This window comes from Aquila chrysaetos, chromosome 3 (assembly GCF_900496995.4).
Source record: "Aquila chrysaetos chrysaetos chromosome 3, bAquChr1.4, whole genome shotgun sequence".
NCBI lineage: Eukaryota > Metazoa > Chordata > Aves > Accipitriformes > Accipitridae > Aquila > Aquila chrysaetos.
In genome coordinates, this window is record NC_044006.1 from 12,052,829 (window position 1) to 12,080,703 (window position 27,875).

Consider the following 27,875-nt stretch of genomic DNA (forward strand, 5'->3'; position numbering starts at 1 on the left):
ATTTAAAGTCCCAATGGGCTGGCATACAGTCAACACCTGTGGATTTTTTAACAACCATTTTACCGCACAAAAGTGAATACAAGAAACACTACTGTTGATTCTATGCTGTTGGAAAAAAAACCCCACACTTTTGATTTACTACATGTTTTAAAAAGTTGCATCATCTCCAAAATTAAAGCATGGGACTCAGCTATAAAGCCTTAAGATCTATAAATCCTTGTAAAACAGGACTTAGCAAAAGGTCCTCCCAATGATCTGAGAATATTCCACAATTAAATTAAAACAACAGTAACTCTGCCAATTTTTAAGCTGCAACCTAAAATACAGCATTTGTTTGCTTATTACAGGAAATGGGGGAAGGGAGAGACAGCAAGGGAAACTGTTTTTCCAGGCTACAAGTCTAGCTTGAAAGAAGCTATCGAGTTAGTAACATGTTATGGGGCTAAAATGACTGATATTTTTCCCAAATAGCTGAAGGCTCGGTCACCTTTATCTAATCACTTTAGAATATAATTCATTGGACTCAATTTCCTCCTTTTAAGAAAGGTTTGAAAAGGCTCTCAGTGACAGGGCTGGACATTTAAAGAAAAAAGAGATTTATTCCAGAGGCATGAGTATTAGTTACCTGACTTAAAAACTGAAAACCAGAGAGCAACCGGGGGAATAACGAGCAGAAGAGACCACATGGCCATGACTGAAATGCAACTGCCACCATATACAATCTTACCTCGCCCCATCTACAGAAACACATGCAAATTCATGCCACCTCTGGGGTATGAGCAGTAGCTTGTTAACCCACAGTCACCCAAACATATAGTCAAGCCCTAAAAGATATCTTTGGCATTTCAAGCTCCTTCACTGAGTCTGGTATTGTAGGTGCTAACAATAGCTCCAGCAGTCATTATGTTAGATGAAAACAGGCAGTCTCACCGCAACGCAATCACTAGGCAAGGGACAGATTCCTCCAGTGACAGCCTGTAGCCTGGCAGCTGGCTGGCCAGTCATAGCATGATTATTGGACTCTACAAATCATCCTAGGATAATCTTGAAATTAGACAATGCCTTGTGAGCACAGACAGCAGCTCTCAGCAGCTGCTGTGTAAATCAGACATCTGATTTTTTTGCCTAGTTTCTCAAGGAAGACTTACACGACTGCTTTATTTGCCAGACCCCCCTGCCCACCCCATAATTGTTCAGCCTATTGATGAATTTCTGTCATGACAGAGACAGAGGCTGCAAAAATCCCTGCATTTCCTAGAGGCTTTTTGTGAAATAGATGGTTAGATAGAAGCTTATTGCTGCCTGCACTAAAGGGATAGCTGCAGTGCCATTTGCCCCTCCTCTTCTCTAGACAGCAGGAGAGATACCATACACTCCTCATTAGAGGAAAAAAATTTCCAACTTCATACCAAGTTCTTATCAAACCCTAAGAAAGAAGTCTGTAGACATCCCTGATCACTATGCTACTTGCTTGAAGATAGCCATTAATAGGATGCAGTATGTTTATTTCACTACATTGTTGCTGAAAATGAATGCCACCTATTTCTCAGTACTTAAAACCAGTGTCGTGTCACATGAAAATAGCACATTGCTCCTGGAAGAGTTCCATGTGCAGATGTCCCCTTCACCAAAAATTATGTTTTCATCCATTCAAATGCCTCCCACTTAATTCAATCCTGGGTTAATTTGATCCTTCATTTAACATGATCACAGGACTAAAAGGAAACACATGGGTCATCAAGTCCAGTCTCCAGCAGGCATCACATCATATAATCCCTTCCACATGAGCCTCTAACAACCAGTCAGCCCGGCATATTAGAATCCCACATCAATTAGTTCTACCACACACAATGGTTAGTGAGTGGGACCATGACTTACACCAGTGGGCTGTGTCCTTGAGGCCAGGGTCATCCCATGCGTTCCTACAAGATCCTAATCATCTATATCAAAATTCAATTGTCTTTTATTCTGCTCATGCCACCAAATGATCATGAATTTCATCACAGATGATGGAAGATGCAATTTATAAGGTCAAAGAAAAGAAAGCAAGCCTAAAGGTGACCAGTGATGAAGTAGCTACAATTATGTACTCTACCAGCTATACACTGCTACTGTCAGGTGTCAGACATTCATACTGTCAAGTAACCCGGGAGATTTACCACCACAACAGAGTGAGAACAAGCTCATCTCCATGTCAACTCAGCAGAATTCAGCAGGCTGTTCCTTTACTTCCACAGATCCTTCCTTCACTGAGCTGTTGAGGAACTTCTTTTAAGCTAACCAGTAAAACAAAACCACCTCCTCATCTCTTCAGTCCCCGGAAGAACACCACAATACCCTGAGAATGTTTATTTCTCTTCCCAGCAAGTGGAAACACAGATTAACTCACCATCATAATAAAACTTGACATTTTCAGGCAGAGGTTCATATGGTGGAGCAAATACAGGACCTTTGTGCTCTAGGAACTTCCATTTAATGCCTTCAGGGTAGCGCTCTTCTTCCCACCTTCAAGAGAGAAATATGAACCAATACAATTTTAAGCTCCTAATCTTCATTTTATTACTATGTGGGTATAAGAGTATGCTAAAGAAAAATCAGCAAGCAATCATTGCTTTGCCAGGCACAGATCAAGTACAAATATTCAATGCACTATCACCATTTCTTTTTAATTTTTTTAGAAAAGCACAGCCATGTCCATGAACAGAACACCTTGGGTCACAGATTATCTGATGACACCATAGCCCTCACCTCCCACTTGCTATTCTTTTCACAAAATCACACAGCTGAAAAAGCTTAGAACTTAAGAAAATGAAGAATTCAGTCTTGTAAAGCAGCTAGGTAGGATCATGCCAAATTAGAGTCAGCTGTGATCTAACATCAGGTCCAGGATGCCTGCTCAGCAAAGCCAAACAATTGTAGTATATTATGCAGCTGCTTTCAGATGTGGACAAGTATGCCATTAAGGGCAGAGATAAAGAAACAGATGTTCATTTATGACCTAAATGAGAACAAACCTGCTCAGACAAGAAAGACTGAAACCTGCTCTGTCATTTTAAATTCATTCCAATTCTTTGGGTAAGAAAAGGATACTTGAAGAAAAACAGAGTAGCACTGGAAAACTGCAAACCTGCATTAAAGCACCTCCATAAAAATGTTTTGCAAATGATGCATTAGGTATCACAACACAGCAAGGTAGGCGCCACCAATCCCACATTCCAGCTGAACAAACTCACAGGGTCAGCGATTCATCTACAGAGAAAAGGGGTCCCACCAGGCCAGTACTCTCCCCCCAGTTCCCAGTATCCTGTGCCCAAGACACTGATTCCACACTCCTCCCCTCTACACTTCTTTCATGATTACCAGAACATTACTGCTATATGCTGCTGGCATAGGATTCCCTGCTGAGAAATGCTATTTTACCTTAGTGATTAACCAACTGGAAGACCATTAACCTGTCACAGCACTCAGTCTTTGAATTGCCCAGACAACTTTGTTGAGCAGTCATGACAATAAAAAAAAGTTTAAGCTTCCCTCTAGTGTCAGCCCTATGGAGCAGTCCCATTCTGGGTGCAATGGCAGCTGAGAAAAGGTGTGCATGTACTGCATGCATGTCAGGAATTCTGATGCACAAATACAGATCACTTCATCCCTAATGAGATAACAGAGTCACTGTACAGATGATGAGCACTGTATAGAGAAAAAAAGAGCTTCTGCTAGAAGACACTCAAAATGCTTCAATGGTGCCTGTACATCAATAATTTAGGAACAACAACAACTGTATGCGACACAGTGCTTTGCTATAGTTAGAAAGGCACCATCTTTGACCACAGCGCTAGACCTGACTTTTTCTTATGAGAAACACAGTAATATCTTTAACAGCAAAGCGCACAATCCCAGCTATCAGTACAAAACCTGCATGTCAGATTTCAGTCCCTGGCTGGGAAGAAGGCTTGAGTAAACTATGTTGATATAAGAAACTAATATTTACATTTGAAGTCTAGATCACAAATATTTACATTCCTAATGATTGTTTTTAAAATTAATTAGAAGCTAGAAATCTAAATATTTTGTCAAACATAGGCCTACATTCTTCCACCCAGAAGCTCCTTCCAGCAGAATAAATCTAAACCATTTGCCTCTCCTCCCAGCCAGAAAAAGGTTATCCTCTCTGACAATGAGTCTTTTTATCCTGCTAAGAAAAAAAGATGAGGTAATCATTCACAGTAGCTACTACTTTAGACAACAGGTTTGTCATTCTTGCTTTTCAGCTGTGGCTTTTTAAGACTTATCACTCTGCTATTTACTTGATGAGAAATTCTGTTTGTCTACCCATTCGTGTTCTTTTACAAAGGATGCATGCAAAAGGAGTACTAGAAAGGTTGTAGTTTAAATAGCTGAAACACATTGTGCCTTTTGGGATGGCTACAAGGAAGCATGGGATCCACAGGGTAGTTTCTAAGCCCAAAGCTACCAGAAAGTTTGCCACAAAAAGATCACAAACCAGTCCCACCTTCACCTTCCTAAACCTTGTACATAAGTGTTACGACAAAAGGTAAAAGCTACCCTCCTGAGGTTAGCCAATCTTTCATCCTCCTTTGGTTTTAAACAAAAAAAGCACTACAGCAACACCACCCAAGGTAGCTCCTGGTCCTAAAGCAACGTTCTACAAATGATTTTGTGGGAGCAAGGAGAATGCTGCCTATTAGGAAAGCTGCCTTACTGATTTCAGCAGAAACAGTGCTAATCAGTCATACACGTTCCTCAATCAAATCCCGTATCAAACCTGTCTAAGAATGCCAGAGTGGCTCAGGAAGGTAGAGTTGGGGATGGTTTTTCAAGTGGAATGAAAATAGAGGAGATTCTTAGGAAGAAAACAGAATACACCTCAGCAATACGTTATTTCAAGGAAATGAACTTGCTGTAACACAAGGTGGGAGAAGTGCTCATAAGGTATACTTCTGGATCACATATTCTTCACATGCTGACAGGGCGTGAAAATGACCTCTAAAAGAGCTCCACATGGTGATGAACGAGGCCAATGCCTTGGGAATGTCTAGCATCGAGTATTCACATAAGTGAGGATGAAAATGCTCAAGGCAGCAAGCACTTGAGGAAGCAGCCAAAAAAAGATATCAGACATTCAGAAAATTGACTCAGATGGAACATAAAATGCCCTTAAGAGATACAATTGAAGTGCAGATTAAACCCTGTCCAGCAAAGACACGCTATACAAAGCTGCAGATGGACAACAGGAACACCAGCAGAAGGATGCAGTTACCTACTGCCAAATTTTGCAAAACATGCTTTCAAAGGCAGTTTTCCTCAGCAGTAAGCACAAATTGCAGAGCTTAACACAGCTACCTGGGACTGTGCTGCCAAGGCAGGTGAGGGGAGGACAGTATGGCTTTCCAGTAAAGGTTTGCTGTTGAAGGATACAGACTACAATAAAAGGGAGCTGTGATAACAGAATATTAAGTTAGATAGAACCAGCAAGGGCAGCTGAGACAAAGCCAAAAAGACAACAGATTGTTAAGGCTTAAAGAGACATTTTGTAGCTTCCTATTGCTTCATGTCCCTGTAGTTTGTTAATGTCAAAGCACATTAAAAATATGCTGTCAAAGAGATCAAGAAAAAAGTGGATTGCTCAAAAAAAAAAATCAGGATAGTTTTGGGGAGGGTCATGAAAACCAAATTTCTAAGAGTATACAAGTATGAAAAAAATATGCAAGCACTCATGTTCTGAGGAAGCTGTGATAATCAAAAAGAAATATGCAAAGACTATAAACACTACAGAAGAATTTTTCTTTTTAAAGGTGAATCAGTAAGAGTGACAATAAAGGGTAAAAGACTGAACCTGAAAGGATTGAAGAAGATTGCAAAGGCATTCCCCAACCCTACAGATCTATTAAAAAAAGCCAAATGATCTTAGGAAAGAAAATACTCAATGGTAACATCATCCCCAAAAGGTCATAAAAATACATCACAGGAGATTACAGGAGTGCAGAAAACACATACGCTTTTGAAAACCACGTACGTGTTAAACTGAGGGAAGTACTAAGGCCCAAACTTCAAAACACACAAGTAATAGCTCCTCAAATCCAGCAAAACAATAGCTCAAATTACTGTGAATAGTTAAAAAAAAAAAAAAAACCAGCAGGTTTCTTACAGAGCACTACTGATGCAGCACAGGCCTGTCTTCCAAATGAACCACAAAGTTCAGATTTATTTTAAAAAGGTTCTAAAAAAATTGACGAGTGAGTGGAAGCACAACTTCAGTTACTCGGCAATGTTACTTTAGGATCCTGGGCAAGACAGAAAGTGCTTTCCATTCAAAACTTATTTTCGAAATACATTTTCCAAACAGCCCAAGCTTAACTGGTCACTTGACCAACTTTCATTTTTGTGCCAGAGGCAAGAACAGTTTTGAGAGGCATACAGCTGACATCCAGCTAGAATAAAAAGGTAGACACCCTCTCATGTTGTACCCTCTACATAACTAGTATTCCAATAGATCTTATCTGTGTTAATATATCTGCACATATTTATATATTCCAGCTGATACTCCAAGCCCACAAGTTTTCATATTGCTCTGAAGAGTGTCAGCAAGGAGCAGGTTCTGGGCACAAGAACACTGGTATCTGATCACTGTGGGTAGTCTCTACATTCTACAGATAAGAGAAAAAAACCAACAAAACAAAACAAAAATCCCACAAAAAACTTATTTCTTGTTTTATATATACAAAAAAGGTATTTCACTTCTACTTCAGAGGATGAAGACAGTGAATGAGATATTTATTTAGAGCTTACCAGAACATAAGCCAATTATTCAGAACAAATCCTCATGAATCAATGAAAGAGAAAGCCAGATGTGCTTATTCAGTCAGCATGGGAGGTAACAGGGAAAGTCCAGGTGCAGAGCATAGCCTAATTCATTGATATATAGTTACCATTTCCATTTTTGCTCCTCTTCTTTTTTCGGCTTCTTTCTCTTGTCTGCTTCAGGGACTTTCTTATCTTTGTTTTTTGCTTTCTTTGCTTTGCTGTCCTGCAAAATAAGTAAGAAACTGTTAGAACAAGCTACTGTATTTCCCCCCTCGCTGAAAAGATGTTTTAAAACTAAAAGACTGTCTCTTGGGGTATATAAGTTTGACCACAAACAACTGAATTACTGTGGCTTCACTACATAAATGTGCTCTTAGATCATCCTATTAAGTCAAAGTCTGCCGATGGTGCCACTCAGGTTTTAAGCCAAATTCCTCTACTTTACACTTGGGACATGCAAAGTGCACACAGCCAGTTATTCTGCCTCACCTGATAAGTGGCAAGTTTGGGCCATAGTAACATGGTTGCTTAGTTATAGAAACACCCTCCTTGGCCTGCACTAGTGTATCTAATTTGGCAAATACTACAGAGCACACTTACACCACTCTGAGGTGGCTTCTGGGAATGTACTGGTATATGCTTACTATAAAGACATGAATTAAAGAATTAACCGTGTTGCCAGGAGGTACTTGCAACATGTGCCTCACAAGGGTATTTTTGCTAGATGTGAAGTGTAGTTCATTAGTCTCAAATTATGGCTAACCTCTCTTTGCCAAGTCCCTCTCCAAAGAAATTTCCATCCTAGGCTCCATCTAAAAGCTTTAAGCGTCTTTCTAGCAGCTGATCTCAGATTCATCTCCTCTGCTTCTGAACTGTGCCACATCATCTGTGCAATTACCAGATGTTGTTAGTAAGGCTCCTCTACCCTCTGTGAGCTACTTAACAGAAGGACTGTGAATTGCCTGGAACAGGCTGGAAGTTCGCATCCGGAGGCATCTTCTCCATCCATTGTTTTAAGGGTAGGAGACAAAGTTTTCCTGACTTTTTATACATTATGGCTCAGATAAGTTAACCTGCACCATAAGTGGAGATCTACCATATGCAGCTTTCTCACAGACTGGCACCTGCCTCCTTACCCTTGAATCAGATTTCCCCTGCTCTACATAATTCAACACCAAATTATCAGCTTTGCTTTTCTTGATCATAGAAATAAACTTGTCTTTCACGTTACCTCTTCTTCCTCTTGTTTCCTTTTCTTTGCTTTCTTGATGTCTTCTGTTTTGATTTTCTTGGGCTTGTACTCAGCACTGTAAGAAGAAAAAGACTAGCTGATGAACATAATCCATTTTCCAGTACAAAAACCAGAAGTCACACACATACAAAGCTTGTGTGCAGAAGTTCACAGTATTTCTGGCATGTTTAATTTCTAAAGAATATAATTTTATGCCCCAATGTCTGAAGACTGAATAATTCACATCCAGCAAAACAGCCCCTACAAGTTTCAGACTGCTGAAGCAAAAATCTTCCTTGATGAAGAATCGATTCAAAAGCATTAGTAACCACCTAGTGATTAGATGGGATGGGATAAATGGGTGTCCTGGGTTCAGCTGGGATAGAGTTAATTTTCACAGGAACCTGGGAGGGGGCACAGCTAGGACAGCTGACCTGAACTAGCCAAGGAGCTATTCCATACCATGTGACATTATGCTCAGTATATAAATGGGGAGCAGGCTGGGGGGGGGCCTCTCGGCTTTCAGTGGGGGAACTGGCGGAGCATCAGGTTCCGGATGGTGAGCAGTTGCACTGTGCATCACTTGTTTTGTATATTCTTTTATTAGTACCTTTGTTGTTGTTGTAGCTTCTCTTTTTGTGTTGTCCTTATCTCAACCCTCGAGGTTCTGGGTTTTTTTTTTCTTTCTTTTCTCCTTTCTGATTCTCCTCCTCATCCCACCGGATGGGGGCGGGAGGAGTGAGTCAGCGGCTGTGTAGTCCTTTGTTACTGGCTGGGGTGAAACCATGATAGTCCTTTTTTGGCACCCAACGTGGGGCACGAAGGATTGAGATAACGACAGATCTGGCCAGAGCGTGTTAAAACAAATTTGTTATATGCATTTCTTATATTAGTTAAATAGTTGCTAGTCACAATGTCGGTTCATTTGTTCACATGGTGGCATTGTGTAAGTTCTTACATGCTCTGTGTATTCCCTGTGGTTACCTTTATCACCTCTGGAAGAGGGATTGGGATTATCATTTTGCTATACTGGGCAATGTCGACTTATGAAATGATTACATCACTAGTCATGAGGTTAAGCTGATATTTGTATGCGGCAGTGATATCATTTCCATATTTCGGGTGCCTTCTATCAGAATTTATTGGTAATCGCACCCAATCCATGAGGAAGTCGGGAGGGATACTTCCCCCGTTCGTTTACCTCCCTTTTCTCCTTCCGGCTAATTACAACAGCTTTTGAGAATTTTGAATATCCTTGGGATACGCAAGCCAGCATGCTGTTAGTGCTGTGTCTCCTGAATATGTTTCAAGTCTTTAGAGCTACAAAAAGGTTTTTTAAGAATACCACCCAGAGATCTGCCCCAAGGCTGGATATTCATGTGTGGCACGGCATGTGGGAGGATATGGGCAGGTATCTAGAGAACTTCTCACCCCCAGTGGCTTGTAACTTCACTCCTGAACAACTACAGAACCCTCATGAAGTGGTAGAATATTTGAAAGGAAAATGCTGTGGCTATTTGAGAGACGCAGAACTTACTGCACTGTGCTGGGCCCTGGCCGGTATCTACCAAACACTGCTTGATATTAGGTAGCACCCTCAGGGGGAAGAGAGGGAAAACAGAGCGATGGGCACCATGGCTAGCCCAACCCTGGCGACGGGCACTGCAGCTAAACCAGAGAACCAACCTGTGCCAGTATCAGTCGCCCCTGTACAGAAGAAGAAACACACAAAGAAATCAGTTTGCTTAGTGAGAGATGAAAGTGAACCAGGGTCATCACAAGAACAGGAGGAAGAGGCAGAACCTGAAATAATCACCCGATCTCTATCCCTGAGTGAGTTGCGTGACATGTGAAAAGATTTTGGCTGCCACCCAGGTGAGCACATTGTTACCTGGCTGCTCTGATGCTGGGATAATGGGGCCAGTAGTTTGGAATTAGAGGGTAAGGAAGCCAAGCAGCTGGGATCCCTGTCTAGGGAAGGGGGCATTGACAAGGCGATTGGGAGAAAAACACAAGTCCTCAGCCTCTGGAGGTGACTTCTGTCAGGTGTGAAGGAAAGATACCCCTTCAAGGATGAAGCTACATGTCACCAAGGCAAGTGGACCACCATGAAGAGAGGTCTCCAGTACCTGAGCGAATTAGCCGTGCTGGAGGTGATTTATAATGATCTGGAAAATGGGCAGTCACCCACAGATCCACATGAAGTCCAATGCACACAACCCACGTGGCGGAAGTTTCTATGAAGTGCACCACCAACCTATGCCAACTCATTGGCAGCAATGTCCTGGAAAGAAGGCTATGGACAAATGGTGGACGAACTGTGGCAATACGAAGGAAGTCTCTCTTTCTCCCTACAGGCCTGCGTCTCAGCTGTGAGGAATTGTCCCAGGAGTTCCAGCAATTCAAAGTGGATATGTCCTTCTCCCCACCTGTACAGCCCTGCATTGCAGCCATTGGAAGTAAGCATTCCTCTGCCCAAGAGAGAGGAGAGAGAAAGTACACATGACGGGCTAGCCTGTGGTTTTACCTGCGTGACCATGGAGAGGACATGAGAAGTGGGATGGAGAACCTACCTCAGTCCTAGATGCATGGGTACATGAGTTGCGAGAAAAAGCAATCAGAAAAGAGGAGTCTTCTTGGAAAAATGCCGCTCTAGTTTCCTGTGAGCAGTCCCCCAGACACAGTAGAAGGGCTGATCCCATTTCTGATCCTCTTGAAGGGACTTAAGATTCACATTTGTGAAAAGTGAGTAACGGATACTCTGACCAGTATTAGAGGGGTCCTGCCTCCAGCCAGGTGGAGGAAAGGGACAACTGGGTCTACTGGACGGTGTGGATTCGATGGCCTGGCACATCAGACCCACAGGAGTATAAGGCTCTAGTGGACACTGGTGCACAATGTACCCTAATGTCATCAAGTTATAAAGGGGCAGAACCTATATGTATCTCCGGTGTGACAGGGGGATCCCAAGAGCTAACTGTATTGGAAGCTGAAGTGAGTCTGACTGGGAATTAGTGGCATAAACACCCCATTGTGACTGGCCCAGAGGCCCCGCACATCCTTGGGACAGACTATCTCAGGAGGCAGTATTTCAAGGACCTGAAGGGGTACTGTTGGGCCTTTGGTATAGCTGCATTGGAGATGGAGGAAATTGAACAGCTGTCTGTTTTGCCCAGACTCTCTGAGGACCCTTCGGTTGTGGGGTTGCTGAGGGTTGAAGAACAACAGGTGCCGATTGCTACCACGATGGTGCACTAACAGCAATATCGCACCAACCAAGACTCCCTGATTCCCATCCATAAGCTGATTTGCCGATTGGAGAGCCAAGGAGTGATCAGCAAAACTCGCTCGCCCTTTAATAATCCCATATGGCCCGTGTGGAAATCTAATGGAGAGTAGACACTAACAGTAGACTATCGTGGGCTGAATGAAGTCACGCCACCGCTGAGTGCTGCTGGGCCAGATATGTTAGAACTTCAGTACAAACTGGAATCAAAGGCAGCCACATGGCATGCCACAATTGACATTGCTAATGCGATTTTCTCAATCCCTCTGGCAGCACACTGCAGGCCACAGTTTGCTTTCACTTGGAGGGGCATCCAGTACACCTGGAATTGACTGCCCCAGGGGTGGAAACACAGCCCCACCATTTGCCATGGACTAATCCAGACTGCACTGGAAAAAGGTGAAGCTCCGGAACACCTGCAATACATTGACGACATCATCGTATGGGGCAACACAGCAGAAGAATTTTTTGAGAAAGGGAAGAAAATAATCCAAATCCTTCTGAAAGCCGGTTTTGCCATAAAAGAAAGTAAGGTCAAGGGACCTGCACAGGAGATCCAGTTTTTAGGAATAAAATGGCAAGATGGGCGTCGTCAGATCCCCCTGGATGTGATCAACAAAATATGCAGCTCTGTCCCCACCGACTAATAAAAAGGAAACACAGGCTTTCTTAGGTGTTGTGGGCTTTTGGAGAACGCATATTCCAAATTGCAGTCTGATTGTAAGCCCTCTCTATCAAGTTACCCGGAAGAAGAACGATTTTAAATGGGGCCCCGAGCAACAATAAGCCTTTGAACAAATTAAATGGGAGATCGTTCATGCAGTAGCCCTTGGACCAGTCCGGGCAGGACAAGATGTTAAAAATGTGCCCTATACTGCCGCTGGGGAGAATGGCCCTACCTGGAGCCTCTGGCAGACAGCACCTGGGGAGACCCGAGGCCAACCCCTGGGGTTTTGGAGTCAGGGATACAGAGGATCCGAGGCCCGCTCTACTCCAACTGAAAAAGAGATATTGGCAGCATATGAAGGAGTTCGAGCTGCCTCAGAAGCGGTTGGTACTGAAACACAGCTCCTCTTAGCACCCCGACTGCCAGCGCTGGGCTGGATGTTCAAAGGGAGGGTCTCCTCTACACATCATGCGACTGATGCCACGTGGAGTTAGTGGATTGCACTGATCACACAACAGGCTCGCATAGGAAACCCCAGTCGCCCAGGAATTTTAGAAGTGATCGCGGACTGGCCAGAAGGCAAAGATTTTGGAATGTCACCAGAGGAGGAGGCGACACGTGCTGCAGAAGCCCCGCTGTACAATAAACTGCCAGAAAATGAGAGGCAATATGCCCTGTTCACTGACGGATCCTGTCACATTGTGGGAAAGCATCGGAGGTGGAAGGCTGCTGTATGGAGTCCTACACAACAAGTCGCAGAAACCGCTGAAGGAGAAGGTGAATCGAGTCAGTTTGCAGAGGTGAAAGCCATCCAGCTAGCGTTAGACATTGCTGAAAGAGAAAAGCGGCCAGTGCTCTATCTCTATACTGACTCACGGATGGTGGCAAATGCCCTGTGGGGGCGGCTACAGCAATGGAAGCAGAGCAACTGGCAGCGCAGAGGTAAGCCCATGTGGCAAGATATCGCGTCCCGGCTAGAGAATCTGGTTGTAAAAGTACGTCATGTACATGCTCATGTACCCAAGAGTCGGGCCACTGAAGAACATCAAAATAACCAACAGGTGGATCAGGCCGCCAAGATTGAAGTGTCTCAGGTGGACCTGGACTGGCAACATAAGGGTGAGCTATTTGTGGCTCGGTGGGCCCATGATACTTCAGGCCATCAGGGAAGAGATGCAACATATAGACGGGCTCGTGATCGACGGGTGGACTTGACCATGGACACTATCGCACAGGTTATCCATGAACGTGAAACATGTGCTGCAATTAAGCAAGCCAAGCGGTTAAAGCCCCTGTGGTAGGGAGGGCGATGGCTGAAATATAAATATGGGGAAGCCTGGCAGACTGATGTATCACACTCCCACAAACTCGCCAAGGCAAGCGCTGTGTGCTCACAATGGTGGGAGCAACCACCTGATGGCTGGAAACATATTCTGTACCCCATGCCACCGCCCGGAACACTATCCTGGGCCTTGAAAAGCAGGTCTTGTGGCGACATGGCACCCCAGAGAGAACTGAGTCAGACAACGGGATTCACTTCTGAAACAACGTCATAGACACCAGGGCCAAAGAGCATGGCATTGAGTGGGTGTATCACATCCCCTGTCACGCACCAGCCTCTGGGAAAAATCAAATGATACAATGGACTGCTGAAAACTACATTGAGAGCTATAGGGGGTGGGACTTTCAAACACTGGGATACACATTTAGCAAAAGCCACCCGGTTGATTAATACTAGAGGATCTGCCAATTGGGCTGGCCCTGCCCAACCAAGACTTCCACATACTGTAGAAGGAGATAAAATCCCTGTAGTGCGCATGAAGAGCATGTTAGGGAAGACAGTCTGGGTTAGTCCTGCCTCAAGCAGAGACAAGCCCATCCAAGGGATTGCTTTTGCTCAAGGACCTGGGTCCACTTGGTGGGTGATGCAGAAGGATGGGGAAGTTTGATGTGCACCTCAAGGAGATTTGATTTTGGGAGAGAATAGCCAGTGAATTAGGCTGTATGATGTTAACTGCTAAATAACCTGCCAATGTATGTCATTGTATCTATAGTGGCTATATGCCATATCAAGGGTATTACTGTAAGAATTACCCAAATGAATGAAGGATGGACTTTGAAACTGAGCCAAGTGCAACAGTGATGGAACTTGAACTGGCACCCAGCGATTTCCACAGGATCAACACCTTCAACCTGCAGACCAAGAGCATGGGTTGCACCAAATGTACCAGCCGCAAGCTCCAGAGGCAGCATGCAACAATCCAACACCTCACACCATCTCTCCTGTCCTGAAGAACTGTTAAAACAGATGGAGCCCCAAAGTCATGGACTAAATAAAATTGATGGACACATTAGAGGGATGGCCCATAGACTAAGGGAATGCTATTTGTGTGTGTGGTATATATTTTTATATATAAAAGACAAGGAAAGTGGTGGTTATTAATTGGAAAATGTAGGATCTGGGCATGATGTAGATGGTATAGAATAAGGGGTGGATAATGTCCTGGGTTCAGCTGGGATAGAGTTAATTTTCACAGGAACCTGGGAGGGGGCACAGCTAGGACAGCTGACCTGAACTAGCCAAGGAGCTATTCCATACCATGTGACATCATGCTCAGTATATAAATGGGGAGCAGGCTGGGGGGGAGCCTCTCGGCTTTCAGTGGGGGAACTGGCAGAGCATTGGGTTCCGGATGGTGAGCAGTTGCACTGTGCATCACTCGTTTTGTATATTCTTTTATTAGTACCGTTGTTGTTGTAGCTTCTCTTTTTGTGTTGTCCCAGTAAATTGTCCTTATCTCAACCCTTGAGGTTCCGGTTTGTTTTTTTTGTTTGGGTTTTTTTTTTTTTGTTTTGGTTTGGTTTTTTTTCTCCTTTCTGATTCTCCTCCTCATCCCACCGGAGGGGTGCAGGAGGAGTGAGTGAGCAGCTGCGTGGTCCTTTGTTACCAGCTGGGCTGAAACCACGACAATGGGAGAAAGCTTAGTGGCACATTCTGCACCCAGCTTCTTTTCCAGTCATCAGTCTGGGATCTGCCCACAAGGCTCACTTTTTGCATCCCCTGCTAGTTCAAACAACAGCAAAATTGACTACCGGCAAATTCTTAATCTTGCCATTGCAGACATGACATGGGAGGTCACAAAAACTTAACAGGAGGCAGCAAATGATTACACACACAAAAAGATGTCACACCCATCTCTCTTGGAAACTGAGAAATACCACATAAAAACAGAATGCCACTATGGGAACGCCACTATGGTTAAACCCTTCCAACCCTTTAACTCCAGACTGCTAACAAGGTCACATGTTAGCACATAGATGGATGAACATAGATGGTGACAGATCACAGCATGATATAACTGGGCTTTTATTTTACTGGGTAGGCTACTATATCGGGCAAACATCACGTGTATTTTTCTTTTGATTGAGACAAAAATCCTCAGCATAACCCATGACATATTTAGACTCTAGGTGAATCATGCCAAGCAGTGCAGGCAAACCTCCTCCTCACCCTCAAACAGGCTGACAATGCATTTTCTTCCTCTTGTGCAGTCATTTCCTCACCCAACAGAAACCACTGCAGTCACTTAGCTAGCATTAATACCTCACTTGCTCAGATTTATGTTTTACAGTCTTCATCGGTGTCTTTTCTCTACCTACCTTCTAGGTTTTTTCTTTTTTATTTACTAGCTCTGCAACATTTCACAGCACCATCTGCAGAAGCCGGTAATGGTACTTTGCCTTGGACACCACAAATACTATCCGTGCCTTGCTCAGAGAACTTTTAACAGCATAAGGAGTCTGGTCTCAGACCTCCAGTCACCCACCTTATGTTTGCTCTGATGACCTGAAATCCCACCTGCTCCCTCAATGTTATCTTTTTAAAATTGAAGGCAAACATCCAAGTCAGCAGCACCCACGCCACTTACTCATCATCTTCTCGAGGTCTCTTCAGGGGTTTGGAGTCCTCTTTAGGAGACGCATAAAACCCATCATCATCTGGTTCATCTTTAATACGCGGTGGACTACAAAAAGAAGCAAAGAAAGATGGTTCTAACTTCAAAGAGAAAGTTTCTTGGACACCAGCAACAACTCAGTTTTAAGAAATGATCATCTGCAAAATGGGCATGTCTTCCAGTCCTGGAATGTGTTGTCATCTCAAGACCCCAAAGACCTGAGGTGTGTGAATATAAACATATATTCTCTGAATATCCACAGACAGCATAAGGAGAGAGTTATTCACTGTCTACGTACTTGTCATTTCTCAAGCAACATCAAGATTAATTTCAACTGCTTAGATTTCAGCGTGTTTCTTTGAGGTTTTGAGTAAAACCAACTGTAGCTTCCGGCACTTTCAAACATACTTAAAACAAAACTGAAATGCACGCATGTGTGCAGTCAAATAGAGGACATTACTTAGTTTCAACTCAATAGCCTTATTGAACCTGATAAGAGAGAAAAGGATTATTAACTAAACAATGATTTGAAAGCTATTCCCCTGAATCTTTTGCCAACTAAGTAGAGGCATGTGAAAACCAGAAAAGGAAACAAAGATTTGGCAAAGTTAAACTCATCAGTCTTTTTTCACTGTCCAAACTGTAGGAAGCAAACAATCTTGTCCCTTTTAACAGACTGCAAATATTAAGTTAGGCTCAACATTTTCAGCCATAATGTCCCAAGACACCAGTAATAAGAAAAAAAAATAGAGTGTGAGTGCAAGATAGACTATCCCTTTAAACAAACTCATTATTTCCAGATTTCACAGAAGCATTTCACTTATCTTCATAAACAAAAAGATGTCTCAAGAGTCCAAAATTACATTTTGAAGCACTTAGCAGTCCTCTACTCAGGTAGAGAAAGTAACAGTGCCATATTGGGCTCTCCTATTCATATTCAATCAGCAATTTCTATATCAAATTGACTCAGTTTCCAAGTCAACATGCAGATTTTGCAATTGGATGGAGTGGGAGAAAAAAAAGCAGCATTCTGCTTTGTAGATCACAGTCAGCAAGAAACATTCTGGAGTCTTATTTTAGCTGGTAATGTGTCCATGAAGCTGAACAAGGCAGTTCACTCTTTCACAGCTGTAAAGCCACTGCAGCGCTGGCAGATGCAACTCAGGGGAAACAGATATGTGCTGCTATAAGAAGTAATTTCCGAGGCATTGCCTGCGATTAACCAAGACACAAGTCTGCAGCACATAGACAGTTGCAAAACGTTTATGGAAAAAGAGGTATTTGTCCCATTTAATTTATTCTCCCTTCCAGGCAGAAATCTAGAACTACTGTTTATTAAGTTGCTAGGAATTTTATCTAGTCTATTTTAACACTGAAATATTTCACAATATTTTGTAATAGTGGGAAATAAAGTGTGATTATATTAAAAGAAAGGAGCTGTATGACCAAGCTGAACCTTGACTTGCATTGTTTCCAAGACTGTAGCATTGCTCATCATACCAAGTCTTAAGGAAGAAAATCAAAACCATCTGAGTGAGGACATTTTTCTGTGCTGAACTTGTAAAAACATTTCAGCAGAAAAAAAAGAAAATAATTACTTTCCTCTTAGCTAGCTTTTGGCCCTGAAAAAGGCACAATTATGATGGCTCCTCCAGGCTTTCCTCAAACACACACAAAAATGCTCTTGGACCTAAAGAGGACCCAGTTACCTTGATATGAGAACACCCAACATCCCCAGTGAGATTAGCACATGCATGCAATTCTACTGAATAGTAAAGACTAGAAAGAGTTGTTATTATTAACCTTCTCCTACACCATGAAACACCTGAATGTCATTGCTTTCTATTTCCAGAGTATCCCCAAAAGAGCCTGGAGAGGGCGCCTCTTCCCTGTGCCAAGCATAACTACTTAGTTTGCATTTTTAAATAGGAGTAAGAAAATGAAACAGATGGAGAAACTCGTGTCAAGAGGGCACATGCAAAATACACAAAGAATAACTAACAGGCATGGACTAGACAGGTGTCTTCTCCCAACCTCTCTGCAGTCTCTCCATGTTCTGTGGACACAAGGATTTTGGGGGGGGGGGTGTTTGTTTTTTTTGAAGTGGATTCATAAAACTGGACACATGATTGAAAGCTTTTCTTGACTAACAGGTATGAACACATGCATCCACCACACCACAGACCTCCAATAAGTCAGTGGACCAGATTCACCACCTTAAAAATAACCAGGAGCTGAACTTAAATGAGTCACAAGACATCTTAGTCAACTATTAAGAAAAAGTACTCTTCTGTCAGTCGCTCACTTCAGGTTTTTAACAAGACTACTTAGTGATGACTGATACAATGCCTAAGTCCAGAAGGCTCTATTATTAGCAGGAATTTAGTAGAGTAGGACATTTAGGCATTTTCTGAAGGTACTTCAGACTTTATACAAGCACCCTCCTTACTTGTCACTCCTCTGCAAAGGCTTTAGGCTGTAGTCACTTAAAGAAGAGACACTCGGAGGCAATCTGGACCGGCCTTACAAGGCTCTGTCTACAGAAGACTGCCTGCAGCATTCAAATACCAATTTTACAACAGAGGTTCTTTCAACTCTAGCTACCAATGTTTCCATAGTTCCATCTGTCCTTGACAGAATTCAACTATTTAATACTTGGACAAACCCAGCATGTGCAGGCAGATACCAGGTATTCAACAGCTCCCATCTCCAGTTACTAGGTAAGTAGATCAATTACCAATTCCTGTAATTGAGAAGAATTTATCTTGTCTGAAGGGGTCAAAAGCATTCCAGTTTTTTCCCAAGACTAAGTGAGAGGAGTCAAACCTAAGAAAAGTCAAACTGCTACTTTTTTGAGGTCATAGACCTGATTTCTTACCTGGAGAAGCCATTTTCCTTTTCCTTCTTTATTTTTATATCACCCGAAGATGATTTCATCTGAAAAACATAAAAAGTAGGAGCTGATTAGCACTGCCCAGAGCACCTTATGTATGTTTTTCCAACATGCAACACAGGCAGGATATTTAACTTCCACAAGGAACCAAAGGGCACTGTGACTATCTCTTCATTCCCTTAGTGACCTACAGGACACACCAAAAAGGCAACATTTTCTGTAAGTCTTAGTCAATTCAGTAGTTTCTGGCCCTCCAATTTCTTCAACAGATTGGAGTTAAGTGTATATCCTTGCATGGAACGAACGTGAACTAACAGATTTTTCTCCCTTGTCTCTGAATCTAAGCTTGGCAAAGTGAAAAGTAACAGGGGAAAAAATGTGGAGCCAGTGGACACAGCTCCATTATGGAAATGTTTCCATTCACAACACCTGCAGATAAAACCCCTAACAAGTTCATATCTAGCACTCCACAAACCAGGTCTCTGGGTTAGCATTGGGACAATTCTCTCCAGGGTGATAAAAACTTGGAAGTACAAGCTACATCTAACCCACTAAGTTTGTACCATTCAGTAGTATAAACCAGAACCATGCTCGTCTCTCCTGCAGGAGATGCCTACCTTCTCTTCCTTTCTCTTCTCCTTGTCTTTATCTTTGTGTTTGTCTTTGTGTTTCTCTGAGCTGCCATCTTTGTGTTTGGTTTTCTCCTTGTCTTTGTGTTTCTTTTCCGAGGAATCTTTGTGCTCACTGCAAGACAAAAGAGTATGTTTGCAGAGGGGAACAAGGAGATTTGACTAATACAACTTCCAGCGGTAGAGTCACAGGTTTCAATGATTATAAACCCTACAAAATACGGGATCACCTTAACAGGAAGATCCACCACAGTCTCCTGTCACATGTCATCCATTCTCCTCAGGAGGAAGAGGAACAGGAGGGGAACATACCACAAAATCACAGCCACCAAGTACTCCACTTCAGGAAAACCCCCATCAGCCTGGATTGCTGAGGAAATCCACAGCTGCTACACTTAAAGCTCAATACTTTAGGTTGAATTCCCACTGTGTCTGCTTTTCCTCTTTTTCCTAGTCCACATAAAAGGTCACTGGAATAGAGAGAGCTGCCAGTCCCGTCAATGCCCATGTCAGCTTTTGCTCAGACAACAGTTTGTCATTGTAGCAGCTCTCATCTCTGGAACTTAAAGAGAAAACCGCTGATCTCTATTATTCCCAAACAGATGGGAAAACCACAGCAAACAGGATATGTGATGTCCTTGTGTTTATGCAAAGTCAAACAGAAAAGGCAGGAATAATGCTGCAGTCCTCAGTCGGAGCTGTTTCATCAACTGTACCTCACCACCATGGTCAGTCAGCCCAGCTCTGCTCGGCAGAGATGACCCCACCACACAGAATGGGAACTCAAAGGTGTTTCCAAGCAAGAACCTGGTCTGCTGGTACTCAGAATCTGGAGATAACAGTATTGAGAGTTTAAACACCCAAAATCCTTTAGTCAGAACAGAGGAAAAAATGCCCCCAAGGAGAAGAAAATCAACCTTTTTTTCTTCCGTTTCTACCCCCTTCTGATTTCTGAGACATTTGGGTAAATTTGGATCACATTTTCAAGTTTTTCGTATCAATCAGAAAGACACATGGCTGTTTTCAAATGCAAAGGAGTTTTCTCACAGAATGACTTGACCCTTGGAGCCAGAAAGTGAGGAAACGCTCTCAGGGGACTCACGACAAACAGCAAGAACTGGCCATAAGGACCAGCACCACTGTTGTGGAAGCCAAGCAGCAAGCCTGTCAATTCAACAGGCTTTCAATACACATTTGTAAGGTTGTGTGGATTCCCTGAGGTCACCCTGGGCCTAAGCAAGCCAAAGACATGATGGAAATCAGGCTCTCTTCTACTGGGCATGGTTAGGCACCAAGCAAGCTGCCTTCCTCACACTGGCAGTTCACACTCCTCCTTCCTCAGTGCTCGACTCCCATCACTACTGCTCTCTGGGATGCACTCTGGTTCTCCTTAGGACTACACAATGCAATGCAAAGCTTTACTACAAATAAGCAGCTTCCTTATTTCAGTTACTTCAGCAGTCAAGTGCGGGCCCAAACTGATTTGGGGGAACACAGCCATGGAAAAACAGCAAGCTTGGAATGCCAGGTAAGAGCACAATTTTTTAAAAAGATGTACACTTCAAGTCTTCTTTCTATCATAAAAAACAGACTGCAAAAGGTTTGGATGTTTGATGGCTACAGAAAGCAAGCAGCACATTAATCAGCTCCCATAAAGCTTGTGTGTGATTAAGAGGAAGGCAACCACAGTCACAAATATGCCAACCCACACCCAGCTGTAGAACTGCAGAGTAAAGTCCAACGTGGAGAGTTTCAGAGCCTCCTGTAACACTAGCATGAATGGACCCAAACCTGCAAAAGGTCTAAATTATTCAAGCTCAGAGTTGCACACACTCCAATAAATACACACCAGCCTTTCAAGCCTGAGCAGCTAAACCATGAAAATCCATATCTGAAGGAAATCAGTATATTCATGTACTATGTCACATTAAAAGGGGTAAGTAGGAAGAGAAACCAGTTTCATTTTAACTCTCTAGCAACCTCTTTATACTACATATAAAACTGTAAAGCAGTATCTAAACACTAGAAGGCAACCAGCACTCCAGAAATTCTTGTAGATAGACACACAGCACCACATGTTGTCTGTGAGTGAAGCTTCAACAACTGCAAACTATTCTTACCCAGCAGATCGTGTTATGTACACTGTGTGATCAGGACATGCAAGTACGTACACAGAACATCCTGACACTGGATCTTGGAAATCCACGAGATGCCTGCTACTCTTGCTCAGATTTGACATCCCAGTTTCTGTACCCTGTTTATTCATCAGTATCTCAGACTCGACACGTATTTCCTTTTCCTTTGCTCCAACTAGATTCATTGACTGTCTGAAAGCACAAACCCCACACATGTTACTACTCATTTCTGAATTCAGAAAGGTCTGGAAATTCTGACTTGGTATCTTATACTGTTATCTGTATATTAGGTACCTCATTTGCCAAATATTTTTTTACAATTACAAAGGTATATCACCATACAAGAAAAAAACCATAACGAACAAACACGCAAGGCTTAGACCCATTTTGTTCTCTACAAGTCTACTTGTTTCTATTTTCTGACTTTTTTCTGGTTCTTATTTGGTATTTAAATCCTACCTGAAATAACACGCTTTACTCAGACAACAATTTGCATCTTCAAAGCATGGTACACACTGCAATCGATGGAGTTAGTTCTCTAAGGTAAAGTTCATGGCAGTGTCTGTTGCTTGGGTGTTTGGAATAGCAAAAAAAAAAAAAAAAAAAAAAGGAAAAAAAAACTTTAAGGTTTCAAAAGCACCATACTCATTTTTGCTAGCAGCCAAAAGCACTAGCTTTCAGTATGTGACTGGTAGAGCTCTGATGTACATAAAACATGACTAAAAGCAAATTAATAGATGACAGTCTACATCTGCAAAGCTAATACTGAAAAAGGCAGAAAATCCCATTGCCCTAGAGAAGCAGTGACAATTTTTATGTGTTGAATGCTTATGGACTATGGCTAGAATAAAAAAGTGCTAAGAACTTAGGCTTGCTTAAGTAGAAGCTCAAATAACATCCCTCTCAAAAGAGAGTAAGTGGACACCACTGGAAAGGTCCTTTGTTATGCAATCTAATCTAAAGCTAAGATTTTTTAGCACCGGAGTAAAAATCAAGAAGTCTGGATTCCTGACTCAGCCTTCGTTGTCGGGTTTTTTTGTTTTTATTTTTTAATCACAAGACTATCCTTCCCCTTTGCTCTGCAGCAAGCAGTAAACTTCTCACCAAAGCAATGTGGGCTCAGATAACCCAAGGAAACTCTGTCTCCAGTTTCACTCTGCAGCTTCATTTTCAAAACAACAGTATTGGTGGCTAGCCCCTGAGGTCCTGCTTGCTGCTGCTGCTCCTGGTATGTGACTGGAAGAAATACCCCAGATAAAAATCTGATTTCATATGCTACTAGAGCATAAATTTCTTTCCCTCATTTGCAAGTAGACTGGTTGTCAGCCCTATGTGTTTCTAGACACTGGACCACAGCTCTGATTTCAACAACTCAGTCCAAAATTTTCTCACATGGGCAATGATGAAGGCATATGCCCCTCTTCCCTAAGAGGGCTTAAAATCTGCATCTCCCAGAAAAGCTGATTTGGAAATGTGCTGATAACAAAGGCCTCAAGCCACAACCCTGAGAAGAGTAACTTTCTTTTCCTCCAAAAGCAAAGCAAGTTGCTCAGATATTAACTTCAGTCAGCAAGCTGAGCTGCTTTGGTCTTTCATTTGGCTAAGATAGTTACGCGAGCCTCCAGGGGAACACAATTTACCACCACATTAATCTCAAAAGAAAAGAGAAGGCAACAGGATGCCATCCTTACCCTGAAGAAGGAGTTTCAGCCTTCTATCAGAAAGCTATTTCCAGACAACCCCAAAGCTATTATTAGGAGGGACTGGGAACAATTTAAAGATCAGTAGTCTGTCTTCCTGGCTGATTGAAAACTGAGAAAAAAAAAAATTCACTTTTCTTTAAAGAAACCAAACACAACCAAACAAAAAGGTCTGAAGACCACATGCACCAAGATAATTTTATCCTGAATTCATTTGTCAGAGCACTGCAGATTCTTCATTACCTTTCCTGCACATACCCCTCTGCCAACAAGCCAGCTTGAAGTCACCGAAGTAGAACAACAAAACCCCTGTAAGATAGAGGGAAACTTCAGTGCAAGTTAGCCTGAAAAGAGAATAATTGGGTCATAAAACAGTTGCTCACAATCCATTTTAGAAATACCCAGCCTTGCTGACAAAAGATCTTCCTTTTCACCCAGACCATCACAGTTGAACTGCTGCAACAGCACCTGGAGTTTCACACCTCTGAAGGTGCTTAATGCTGACAACCTGCACTGTTCTTTTATTTTAAAGGTATACCAAAGTACAGTAGGACACCGTACTAATACAGGCAGAACCAGTGATTACACCATCTAGACATGTATCATGGTACTGGCTTAGTTCAGACAAAGGCCAGATGAGTAGAAATGCATCTTGTAAAGCACTACAACCTTTTTGTTAGCTTGCTTACTGCCTTTCATTTAGAGGTTTAGTGTGAACAAGGACATCTGAAGGCCTTGGAGAGTTCAGGCTGAAACGCATGAAGCAGTAAATGCAACAGAAGCAGCCGTTTCCCTTGAAAGCATGGCTGTATTTCCCAGTGAGGATGCCTGCAGGAGGACAGGAGGGAGGAGAGGGAGAGGAAGGGAGAACAGGCACCTGGCAGCAGCTGCTCAGGCTACGATCACATGGGAAAGTCACAAGTGGAAAGTGTTTCCAAAGAATGGCAGATGTGCAGATCACAGCTTCCTTCTTCAAACTACAACAGCTTTGCAGTAATTTAACACTGCATTCTTCAGGTGCCATTTATGTACATTAATAATCCCTTCCCAGGCCCTTTCCATTCCAGCTTCAAAATCACAAGCTGGGAAGGATGCTTTATCTAAAGTGTCTCTTATTTCCTCTGTCTCATATTCTCAGCTGTAATTAGCTCGTGACTGAGAATCTGCTACTAGCAAGCACCAGAACCCGCTGCAAGCAGAGCTTTTCTTGCCTACTCAGGAGCTGCTACAATGCAATTGAAGCGTGAAATAACAGGGAGCTGTGATTTTAGTGAAATCTAAAAACACAATAGGGACAGAGCATAGGTTACGTAGCCCACATCTCATCTGACGTAATACAATATTAATGGAAAACTGTGATCATATTCAGACTAACGCATACCAAGGAACGGCTGGCTGACTGTGCAGGGAGCATTTCAGAAACAGAAGGCACTCCAGCGAAGGACAGGTTTTCAGCTGGCTTGCAGTATTTTATGCTCACTGTTAGCAGGTTATCATATGGTATTACAAGGAATGAACATGTGAGCCCCAATGTTTCTGCTGGGATTTCAGCAATACGATAAAAAAACCTGAAACCACTTTTCCCAGAGTTGAAAGGAGTCTTTTCACCAGGTTTCACAGATAATAGATCAAGCCTTCAGCAAAAGAAACAAGATAAAAAGCTGGACTAATCAACAGCTGATAAAAATATTATAAAGTAGAACAATATTAGCACATTGAGACGAGGCTGAGGCTTAGCATGCACCTTCTATGGATGTGCGAGAATCAGGCATACTACTAAATGAAAAGCAAAAATTTTTACTACTGGAAAGCAGTATCACATCAGAAAGCTGATCAAGGTGAACTGTGCACTCAAATAGGGAATGAAACCAAAAACACCCACGCTAGGGAACAGGGGGTGCTGAAATCTTCTTTTAAAATTGCTTTTTCCCCTATGGCAGATATCCCTGCCTCTTCCTGGCCCCAATGCACACAATTCTTAGCAGTTCTGGATCACATAATAAATCAGAGGATGTGTGCAAGAAGTCTAAACTGAAATTTATCTTCATTCACGACTAGCAAATGCCTGGAATCTGTGTTTTTCCTAGCAAAACCATAAAACTTAAAAGATGCCAGTGAAGATCAGGTCTATAAATCCCTTATATGTTCCACGCTTCAGTTCATCTCAAGCTGTGATCACAAGAGATTTAGTAAACGGAGGAAATATGCAATCTGACAGAAGATTTTTCTTCCTGCAGCTCAGATGCTTGTCACATTGACAACATGGATCAGTGCTGCAAGAGCAGCCTCTTTACTCCCATTCCCTGTCACAGCCATTTCTGCACTCTTCAGTCTACTGGCAGCCCACACTCCATGCACAAAGCCCAAGACACCTGGCAGAAAGACACTTGTTACTGCGAACACTTCTAAACCAATCTCTAACAAGTCTTGGCTTCAAAGACCCATTATTTCATTATTTTGCATGGTCTACTTGTTTGAAATGCTCATCTGCCACAGATCAGAAACCTATTACCACATCAGATTTGTTTCATTTTATTTTTTTAACCACTGACATTTATATTTAATGGGTGTGTATTAGATTTTCTTTTGGGGATCAGTAAGTACAGGGCTGAGAAAAGGAGCAAAAGAAAACACTTTGCTTGATAGCGACTGCTTGATAGCAATGTGGATTTATTCTTTGATATGAATTTTTCTTAAGAGGGCTTTGCATTTGCTTTCCTTGAGGGGTGATGGAGAAGATCTGAGGCATACAAATGTTCTCTCCCAGTTTACTACAGCTGTAAATGAGTGGTTAAGATACAGAAGTGTCATCTTGTGAGTGGGAGAGGAAGAAAGCAAGAAGCAAAATTAAGAAGTTCTACATACCACTCCACACACTTCTGCCATATGAAATCAAATTTATCTATTTTAGGTATTTCTGAGACTTATCTTGGCAGTTTAGATCCTTCAAAGTCTGGATACAGGAAACATTTATTCTCCTGCATTTGAGGAGTTCTGCCTTCTTGATGCAGGTTTTATTTTAAAAGCCTTTTTTAAGTACAGGGCAGGAAATGAAATTGTGTAACTATTACAGACAGACATAAAAATGATCTGCTTCAAACACCACCAGACAATGCTCTTAACTGTGTGCAATGTCCAATGCAATACTGTACTTCTCAGAATGCAATTAGGGGACTCTTCACACACTCTGTATAAAATGCTATAAAGGTACAAACCCAAGTTTCACCAACAACAATGGCTTGGATTTCTGCTAAAGCACTGTTCAACCTCTTTGAGAATTATCAAAGATACAGCACATCTTTTGCAATAACACAGCAGCTTTTCTGAAATACAGAATGGATTTTCTGAAGATTTACATGCAAGTCTATTAATTTACACGCAATTCTATTAATCTAAGATAAACTTTTCTAAAGGATTAATTTTCAATTTTAGCAACAGGTGTCAGGCTTTCATCAGGTGCTTTAAAAATCCCCCATACAGGTAAAAAAACCAATGGAAAATCCCAAAATATTTGTTACCTTGGAAGTTTTTTGTTTAATTTCTAACAGAATAATGGCTATTTTTCATTTGTTTTTCATTCTCAAAGGAGAAACTTCAGTACAAACAGGCTGGGTTTTTTCCTTCAAAATTCTTCTTTGAAGAAATACCCCCTACCAAAACGGCTGTCACAATCCTCAGCAGGGGAGAGGCTCTCGGAGGTCTGCTGCAGTCCCCTGCAGTTGGGTTCTGCTGATGTTTTTGCTGCAGACAGGAGGTACTGGATGGTCACAGTGGAGGGACAGTAACATGGTGGCACTGCTGCAGGGCTGGGTTTTGGAAGGGGCACTGTCACCTTTGTTTATAAAAACAAGACCTTTGACCCAGTAGAGTCTTTACAACAAGTTGTAATGAGACAGGAAGCAACCATGAAAATCTCTTGTACCACATAGGGGTTCACCGCTTATCTGACCGCAAAGGGCTTAAGAGAGCTGTCGAACTTAAAGAGGAGTTTTCTTTTACAAAAAGACAAGCGTTACAAACTTGCTGATGACCAGTTGCTGTCAGTAGTATGCTACCTAGCAGATATTATCCAAAAAATAAATACTTAAGGTGCCCCTTCAAGGTGAAGGTGCCATTTGAACAATGGGTGAGAAAGTAACTGCTTTTCAAATGAAAGTCATGCTGTGGAGAGAGCATCATGAAAACAGATCCATCAGTATGTGACTTGTTGCCAAAATTGATACAAGTGTGTCACCAAGAAAACCCCTCCTAGCTGCACAGTTGAAAAACAGATTTTTCTAACCTGTCTGAAAATCTTCCAAGCGAAGAGTTTCCATGGGTTTTGAACCCATTTGCTAACAATCTAAAAATGCAACACCTTTCAGTTTGCTTGCAAGCATAACTGGCTGACACTGGGGAGGATAGACATTTACCAGCTCAGTGTCAAGAAAAACCTTCGCCTAAGCAGTGGACAGGTTGAAAAATTAGTATCCCTGTTTAGTAAGGACAGCCGACGATGCACTTCTTCCATTTCCTTCTACACTTCCACGTGAGGAATCTTTTTCAGCAGTGATAGC

General features: G+C 42.4%; 1 protein-coding gene across 1 annotated transcript in view; it reads right to left on the reverse strand.

Annotated features, from left to right (window-relative positions):
• The window catches only part of TOP1 (DNA topoisomerase I), a 76,368-nt gene that overhangs the window by 14,733 nt on the left and 33,760 nt on the right, over window positions 1-27,875 (reverse strand). Inside the window, exons 4-9 of the mRNA XM_030009199.2 lie at window positions 19,473-19,599; window positions 18,841-18,899; window positions 15,936-16,031; window positions 8,054-8,129; window positions 6,948-7,045; window positions 2,390-2,505 (exon numbers count right to left, since the gene is read on the reverse strand). Coding sequence (XP_029865059.1) covers window positions 2,390-2,505; window positions 6,948-7,045; window positions 8,054-8,129; window positions 15,936-16,031; window positions 18,841-18,899; window positions 19,473-19,599 — 572 coding nt within the window. The remainder of the gene's footprint in view (window positions 1-2,389; window positions 2,506-6,947; window positions 7,046-8,053; window positions 8,130-15,935; window positions 16,032-18,840; window positions 18,900-19,472; window positions 19,600-27,875) is intronic.